General features: G+C 42.4%; 1 protein-coding gene across 1 annotated transcript; it reads left to right on the top strand.

The window, feature by feature from the left end:
• Positions 1-952: 952 nt before the first annotated feature.
• On the top strand, positions 953-8,244 carry LOC112984006 (large ribosomal subunit protein mL65). The gene is made up of 5 exons (XM_064499681.1): positions 953-1,717; positions 1,981-2,126; positions 3,619-3,721; positions 4,626-4,802; positions 7,776-8,244. Exons 1-5 carry the CDS (start codon positions 1,012-1,014, stop codon positions 8,042-8,044), a joined length of 1,401 nt encoding a protein of 466 aa, XP_064355751.1. The 5' UTR covers positions 953-1,011; the 3' UTR covers positions 8,045-8,244.
• Positions 8,245-8,795: the final 551 nt, after the last annotated feature.

The following is an 8,795-nucleotide window of genomic DNA, read 5'->3' as shown; positions in this document are numbered from 1 at the left end:
TTTCTCTGCCAAAAAACTCTTCAGTAGTACAAAGACTGTATTACATGTTGCAGAAAGCCTATTTTATATCTTAGCTTAATCACTGACTAATATCATTTGTTAATCCTATCAAGGATTTCTGAGGTTTAACTTCCCAACCACCTCTGAAAGACTGCAGCTATATCCGATACTCCCAGAACTGAAACATGACACATACGATATAACCCTTTGTACAGATGCCTGCGGCATTGACAGGATTAGATTGTCCCGTTGCTAATCAGCAACGCCTATGTGTCACCGAGCCGATCCTCTCCAGCTACGAGGCCCACAGCAGCTCAGGTGCACCACAGGCACCTTCGCAGGCCAAGGCTGCGCGGGCTGCGGCAGGCTTAGTGTGGCACGGGTCACCCACACGCCCGCTGCACTGGGGAGAGCTGGCTGTCACACACAGGCCATCAGCCACCGCAGGACGGGGGTGGCAGCCGCCCACAAGGTAACCACATTTTGCCGCTGCCCAGCGTAAAGCACGTCAGGAGCTGAGGGAGCAGGTCAGGAACAAACGGCTGACGAAGGCAGCCAGGAGGGCTGTGCGTTGGGCCAGTGCGGACGGCAGCAGGGCCACCCGCGATCCCCGAGCTCCCGCGACACCTCCCACGGGGCGGGCTGGGGGCTGGGAGAGGAGCCCGGCGGACCCCGCCACTACCGCGCCCCGCGCCCTCCGCACCCCCAGCGACGCCCCCTCCAGGGGCGCTTCCGGGCTGGCTCCCGCTGTGCATTTCGGGAACTGTAGTTCCCGTCCCCAGAGAGCGGGGAGGCATACACAGCGCATGCGGAAGACGCTGCGCCTGCGGGACGAAGCAGCTGCAATGGCGTGACTCGCAGACAGGCCCTGCCCCTTTTTTTCCCGGCAGCGCGCTACCTCTCTCAGCAGCCTGGCGATTGGAAGGTTGGCCCGTTCACGTGATTTCCAGCGGCCAATCATATTTTCGAGTCCCCAAGGCTGTGCCTTCCGCAGTCTCGCCGCCTTACGAAATGGCGGCTTCCAGGGGGTGGCGGTTGCTCTGGCACGGCCGGTGCTGGCTTTCGCAGACGGAATCCTCCGCGGCCCCGGTGCCCCCGGACTCGCTCTACCCGCCCATCGTGGCCTCCGCCACAGCGAAGAGCAAAGCGGCCAAGCGGCGGCGCCTGGAGCATTTCCACCAGCGGGTGCATGATGCGGCCTCGATCGAGGAGAAGCTGCGGCTCTACGGGCTGCTTCAGCGGCCCAAGTACATGGTTTACCCGCAGACCTTCGCCATCAACGCCGACCGCTGGTACCAGAGCTTCACCAAGACCGTCTTCGTGCCGGGGCTGCCCCTGAGGGCGGCGCCGGAGCCCGCGAGTGTCCCGGAGCCAGGGGCGGCGGCGGCGCCGGAGCCCGCGGCGGGAGCGACCGGGAGAGCCTCGGAGCCAGGAGCGGCGGCGCCGGAGCCCGCGGCGGGAGCGACCGCGGGAGCTCTGAAGCCAGAGGCGGCGGTGGCCGCGGCAGAAGCGGTACCGGCCGCGGATCTGGATCTGGGCGAGCTGCGCTCCCTCGCCTGCGACGCCCTCTTGCAGGAGAGCTTCTACCAGAACAAGAAGCGGCCGTTCCTCTACCGCGATCAGGACCACACGCCCGGCCCGTTCCTCACGCAACTGGTGTCCTCACTTGCTGCCTTCCTGTGTGGTCGCAACCCGCTGCTGGCTGCCTCCTCCCTTGGTGTGGAGCTGGGGGGGGGGGGGGGCGGGGGGGCGGGAGAGGAGAGGGGCTCTGGGCGATGGGGCTGGTTTGTGAACCCTGCAGGAATGTCACTGGTGGAGCTGGGTTGTTCTAAACATCAGTAGTACTTCTCCTTGTTCTTATTTTTAAAACTTATGAGATGCAGAAAGATTTCGGTTGTGCAGTTTTACTGCACCTACAGAGCAGGAGTGGGGACAGTTTTATACACAAATGGATGACCCTGCCCCCACTTTCTGTTTCAGACTTAAATCCTGAGGTTAACTATTACTGGCATCATGGTGAGGAAGTTGTTGTTCATGGATATCGAAAAGGTAGAGTTGATCCTGTGCGATTTCAGATAGATGACCACCCACGCCTCCAGATCCGTGTACCAAAGCAACTCCCAGAGGTGTGAATATTTTCATTAGCAAGTTCATCGTATTTACTTTCACAACAGTGATGTTTCTGACCAAGGCTGAAACTTCCATGTGATAGGTAGTATGTGGAGGCTCCATTAATTGTTTATGTAGTGTATTTGTGTATTTTTCAAGTCTTACGGCTCTTTGCTTGGCCTTGCTGTGCGAAGTGCTTTACAGATATTGAGACATTCTTCTAAACTGCAAGTTGGTCATCTGTGTGCTTTAGATTCACTACACATTGTTATGCTTAGTTAAGTGGAGCCTTCAACTTTTATGCATCTACTTATGAGAGGAGGCAAGACTATGAGAGAAGACAAGAATAAGGAACATTGTATGAATGAGAAAGTACTGTCCTCAGAGGAGAACAAGAAGATGGAACAAATGGAGATGCAAGGAATAGAGTGAGAGAGAGCACATATAATCTGAATGTGAGCTCTGTTACTTGATACTACGGCTTACTAATTGTTTTCTTGAAAACTGAGGTTTTCTGGAAGCTGATTAAATATTCTGACCTCTTGTAGGGTTACACAGTGGTAATTGCGTAGCCTGAAAGAGTCTTGGTTTTCCCTGTTCCACCACAAATGGAAGACTGTGCTCCACTTACTGTTAAATGCTGAGTGTTTCTTGTTAACTCAGGTGTACCTTTTGCTTAGGCTAGTGCTGTTGCCATTTTGAGGACAAATGTCTGGGCAAATAAAGCCAAAACTGCAACACATGTAGGTGATATAAGAAGCTCTAACTGCTTGTTATAGGATGTGCCTTTGCTCTGTAGTTGTTTACTGCCTTAATAGCGTCAATGCAGCCAAATCCCACAAGTGGTTGTAAATAGAATCTGTGAAATGTTATGATTCCAATGATCTGTCTGACAGATTTATCTGAGACTCAGCTCATCTGCAGGTAGTATAGAATGCAATCATGTGTGTCTGCACCAGTGCTACTGGGAATGTAAATTGTTTAAACTGTCAGTTTTTTTTAAATGTCCATGGATTTGAACTGGACCTGCACCTACTTTATTTTAAGATACCTAGTACCCCATAAAAATATTGCATAGTGAAAAGCAGTGAATATCTGTAAGCTCATTCTGCTGGCTCAGATTTGTTTAATGACTGCTGCTAGAGATATTTTTGCTCATCCTCTTGTACAGAAGTGGATCCAGGTTTTGAAGGTAGTACCAAATGGTGGCTTTGTTAGCATCACACCCCACAATGTTGTTTGTATACTGTGGAAAATTAAGACTTAAAAGGGATCAGTGGAAGATGCCAGTACTAATGCTTGTCATAAGACAGGAACTTTTGTTGCAAGTGTCTTATGAGTATTGTGGGGTTTTGGGGGTGGGTGGGCGGGGTTGAAGCTAGATATAGGTATATGTAAACAAGACTTTTATGTTCTGTTGTCTAAACAGAAAGCGACGTATTATGTAATGACTTGTCAAGAAATGTGTGACTTACTGTTTGGCTTTTTTTTTCTTCCACTTTCTTCAAGGTTGTACCACTCGAGTCAGATCTTGGAGATGTTCCTGTTATTGATCACAAACCATCCAAACTGCCATTATTCAAAAAGCAATATGAAAACAAGGTATTTATAGGTAAGAGTTTCTAGTCATGAAATGCTGACTTTTAAAAATAAAAATAATAAAACCCCCTAACCTTGCTCCTCCCATCAACAATGAAAGCAGGTGTGTGTGTGTGCATGTGCGTGCATATATATGAACACATGGGGGATATATAATTACTTCACTGAAGAAAATCTATTGGGAGAGCTGTTATTAATCCATAAAATGAAATTGTATTGTTACTACTGTACTGTGAATACTGAATTTGAATATAAAAGATTTTTTTCTCTAATGCTTTTTTGTTTCGCATGAGAAAAAAATGAGGCTGTTCACAAACTTTGATAGTCCTTTCAAATCTTGCTTCCCACATACTCACAGTACAGGAGACATTCTGAGTATGTTACTGATTCTCATGAGAGTTTTTGAGTCAGATGGTTTTAAACATTGAGAAACTTTAGGTTTATGGTAATAAGTAAAAGCAGAAGCAGGTGAGAGTTTAATTGTGTGTCTCTGCAGCCTCCAAACATACTATTCTGTCTCTGAGAAAAATCCAAGGTCTATTTTTCAGTAGAATGCCCAAGATGGAATCTCAAAACCTCAAGTAATGGGGAGCAGCATCCACCTCTGCATATGGTGTGCCTTGTCTCAGGATCCACTTGAAGGAGTTGGACTGGATGCAAAACTAGCAGAAAACTGGCTTTGAATTTTGATACTTCTTCAAAGACATTTTAGTATCTTAATTCTTAGGAGCCTTTTGAACTTGGGCAAGCCCTCCAGTCTCATCCAGGAATGGAGAAGTTACAACATTTTGAAACTATATTGTAGAACTGTGTAATTTTCAGTTTTATGGACCTGATAGTAAAGACATGTTTGTGTGTGTAATGAAGAGCGTTTACTGACTGAGTGACTCTGACTTTTTTTCTTTTTGGGGTCACAGGATCAAAGGTGGCAGATCCATGCTGTTATGGGCACACTCAATTTCATCTTATTCCTGATAAACTAAAAAGGCAGAGGTTCTTAAAAGTGAATCTTGAAGATCAGATTGAAGTTACTTACCGAGCTAATGGTATTGCAAGTCTCTTTGCCTGGACAGCAGCACAAGCAATGTATCAAGGTGAGACAGTCAATCTATAAAAATCTTTCTGGCAATGAACGCCAACTGTAATGTTCTCTAGCCTTTTTTCTCTCTCCTTTTTCATGCCTCTTCTGAAGAGCATCCTCTAAGTAGGTCTTTGAAAATTTAATTGATTCAATGAATGAAGCAGGGTTTATACAGGCGAGTATTTTAAGATTTTTCTCTTATCTAAAGCACTTAGAGTCAGGGAGAACTAATTCTGTGGAAAAGTGTTTTTTCTGTATATAACACTAAATCTGTGCAAAAAACCCTCAATGATGCACTTGCTGGCAAAGCAAAGCTTTGTGATGGGGAAAGGGAATAGGTCTGAGGCTGTTTAAGTATTTTCATTGTTTCAGAAAAATCTACAATTAGTCTGTTTTAGAAATGTCAGTTTTATCAAACTACAACCAATGAAAGAAAAATGCCATCATTAGTTCAGGAACCTATGCCTATGTTGTGTCTGAAAATCCCAGAAGACCTGAATGGATAACCCAGATCAGTCTTCTGTTTTCTTCTTGCTCAAAATAAAAAATGGGTATTGCAGTTTTGATCATCTGAGATGTCGCTGTTCTAAAAAGTGTGTGTAATAGTTTGACGCTCCCCTTCTCCCCTAAAAAATACTGTCAGACTGAATAACCTCTTCTGGCGTAAGTGGTGGGTTACTATATACGAAGTACTGAATAATAGTCTGTCTTCTCACTTAGGAAATACATATCATATAGAAAGCTATTGTTTAGGATACTAATATAAAGTAATTGTTACAGTTTGTAGTGGTTTGGAGAAGACATATCTTCTGAAAATGAGGATGCTTTCAGATATTGTTAGCGTGGTACTAGTTTCAAATTGAAATTTTATGCTGATTGAGAAACTAAAACTGAACTTACATTAAAGTCTTATTCTTACCAGGTCCTCTCAAGCATTCAAGTAAAAATGGTTTGAGTTACTACAATGGTTTCTCTTTTGTTCTTTCAGTATGCTTTTCTGATCATCTGCTGTTGGTAAGATTGACTGCCAGAAATGCAGAAGAACATAACTGATAAAACAGTTTTCTGTAGCTTGCCTTTGTTTCTTAGTCTAAAATAAAGAGAAAGGCCTTATACAAATTGTAATACATCAGAAGAAAAAGCTTGCCTTAACCAGGAATATTTTCATAAAGCTTTATTGTCACTTGGTGATTCTCTTAACAGATAAATTCAAATCTGAACAAGTATCGGCATAAGTGTCTCTTTGAAATTCTTTTGAATCATGAACCGCTACTGTAGCGAGAGGAAATTCCTCTTATTTATCCTAGTGCACTTTCTAAATGAAAGTGTGTGTGTGTATGTATATATTCATGTTCTGTTAGAAACTCTGTGTGTAGGAAGTAAAGAGGTCAAGAATGCTTTGTGCAATCTGAGGTTCTCTTTTCCCCTTACTTGTTGCTTCTGCTTTATGCAGAGTCCCTGCTCTGAAGTTACAAAACCTGTGAAATAGAATATACATGATGGACAGTTTTCCTTACTGTATTGTGTATTCTGTTGTATTGTACATGTAGAGTATTGATTATTAGAGTAATGATTAATGGAAAAGTAAAGTTGGAAATCAAATTTGGAAATCTAATGCCAATGAAGAGCCAATAGATCTTGACTGCAAAAATCACTATGTGGTCTTGGAAGTATGTCGTAAGCAGTATTTCCAATTAATAGAATGCAGTCTTTAAACTTAAGAGTTCCTTTTGTACATAATGGAATGCTAAGTAGTTGCTATGGAAATCAAGGTCTGTACAGTAAAATGTATTAGTCTAAGACTATCTCGGGAAATATTTTAGTTCTTATCTCTTAAATATGTTGTTCTAAACAAAATGTCACTCTTGAATTTAGAGCTTATTTTACTTCTTCCCATGGCATACAGGTGTTTACCAATATCTGTGTAAGTTCCAGCATGAGAACTTCTTGCTTGGTACTATGGATACTGAAAGAAAGCTGTCTTCTGGTAGTCTGGTGTCCTCAGTGCATTGAATGACATGCACATATTACAGTAAGATCTTGGCATTGGACAAAGGGAAGTAGAGGAGAATTTAATGCATGTAATTGCAATTGCTAGCTAGTGGTACTAGAAGCTACTTTGCTGATCTGTATTATCAGTTCTGAAACAACTCATTGAAAATTCTTTGACTAGCGTATGTATATTGTTGGCTCTGCATCAAATTGTGTTTGTAATGGCAAATGTGTGTTAAAGCTTGACTTTTTTGTGGACATGAAGTATTGAAGCCAAACAAGTCTCAGCATCAAAGCCGTTTACAGTTGTTAAAGCGATGAGGACAACATGATTCAAATCTCTGAAATTTTTTCTTCTTGTTCTGTATTGATTTCTAGTGTCATTGAACATGATCCTGCTACATACATAAATACTTAAAGAAAAATCTGTTAGAAGACTAATGCTCATCAGGGATTGTTTGAAGTGTGAATTCATATTGGCATAGCATTCTGTGTTGTCTGGCAAATTACTGTAACCAGTTATGCATACAGGAATATAAACTATTCTACCATGAAACAAATATTCAGTGCCCTGTGAAAGAGTGGGATAGCCAAAAGGCTTTTCCCCTCTGATTGCTTGCAGGACTTAATGCATTCACAACTTCCAGGTGACTTTCAAAATTACATATGTAAGATCAATTTGGTTTTATAACAGTCAGCATACGTTAACATTGTGATTGCTGCCTGGCTGTCATAGGGAACTGTGTACAGAATCTAAATATACCACTGTCTTTTTGATCTTGAAAAGATCCTTAATAGGTGGTTGTCTTCTATATTATCATTGTTAGCCTATGTGAGGAATGCTTGTGTTCTTAAAGCAGGTAGGATTTTTCTCCCCTCTACAAAAAGGTTGCTGCGGTTCCTGCTGTTTTTCTGCATTTCGGGATCTGGGTTTAGATGTGTGTGCTGGTAGGAGTTCTGAGTCCTATATAACTAGTGTTTTTTTATTTTGTAGGATTCTGGAATGAAGCAGATGTGACCCGTCCTTTTGTATCACAGGCAGTAGTGACTGATGGAAAGTACTTCGCTTTCTTTTGTTACCAGCTAAATACTTTAGCATTAACTGTAGAAACTATTCAGAATAACCCTCGGAAGAATATCTGTTGGGGTACAGAGAGTAAGCCATTATATGATGTTGTGGAAGATGGTAATGTAAAAGGCTTTAATGATGAAATTCTGCTTCAGTTGGTTCAATTTCTGTTGAACAGACCAAAAGAGTTGTAAGTCATAAAACATTAAGATATTCCTGTTAACATGCCCAAACTTCATTGTAACTCCATGAAGTATGGCTTAGAATGCGCCTTGTTCTTAGTCAAATATTTATTTAGCCAACACTATTCATATTTTATAATCTTTGGGCCTTATTTCTTAACATTAAATATATGATACTGTACACTGAAAAATAAACATCTGGAATACTTTAATGTCTCTTGTATAGTTATTAGAATTGTAGTACACTTAATGGAAGTTTTTTGATCTTTAAAGAAGTGTATGAAAGTATTGAAGGGTGTGGACTAATTCAAAGTTATGTGAACACCTCCTTTCAGCATATCCATAGCTGTATGTTGAATTGTCCTAGCAAAGTATGAATTCATATGATCAGCTGATTACTAGTGGGCTGCTGTCTTGGTTTTCAAGACCAGTGAAAAATTTCTGGTTGTGCCTGAAAAGAAGCAAGCTGTCTTAAATGCTCACTCACTTTGAAGAGAAAGTGAGCTCAGAATAAAAACTGTTTCTTACTCATTAATGGTTAGCAATTTAATTATATAGTGAGAGAAGTATTTAGGCTCTTTTTTTTTTTTGAGCAATAGTAGGAGTACAGTGATACTTGCTTCTAAAGTTTCTCTTGTGAGCATGTATACAAATGTTAGTGCTGTCACCTCCATGAACCATGGAGAAGACTCAAATACTGTTGTATTCATGCGAATGAAACTTGTTCTTATGTAGTTCTTCTTCTTCTCTTACTGCACCATTC

Source organism: Dromaius novaehollandiae, chromosome W (genome assembly GCF_036370855.1).
Source record: "Dromaius novaehollandiae isolate bDroNov1 chromosome W, bDroNov1.hap1, whole genome shotgun sequence".
In the NCBI taxonomy this organism is placed as follows: Eukaryota; Metazoa; Chordata; class Aves; order Casuariiformes; family Dromaiidae; genus Dromaius; species Dromaius novaehollandiae.
Note: the sequence above shows the minus strand (reverse complement) of the source record. Positions and strands in the feature narration are given on the sequence as shown.

Bases quoted from the DNA above. Each gene is read 5' to 3' on its own strand.
- LOC112984006 (XM_064499681.1), top strand. From the start codon at position 1,012: ATGGCGGCTTCCAGGGGGTGGCGGTTGCTCTGGCACGGCCGGTGCTGG. The intron at 1,718-1,980 runs GTGTGGAGCTGG...TTTCTGTTTCAG, and splicing joins GCTGGCTGCCTCCTCCCTTG to ACTTAAATCCTGAGGTTAAC. The intron at 4,803-7,775 runs GTGAGACAGTCA...TTTATTTTGTAG, and splicing joins AGCACAAGCAATGTATCAAG to GATTCTGGAATGAAGCAGAT.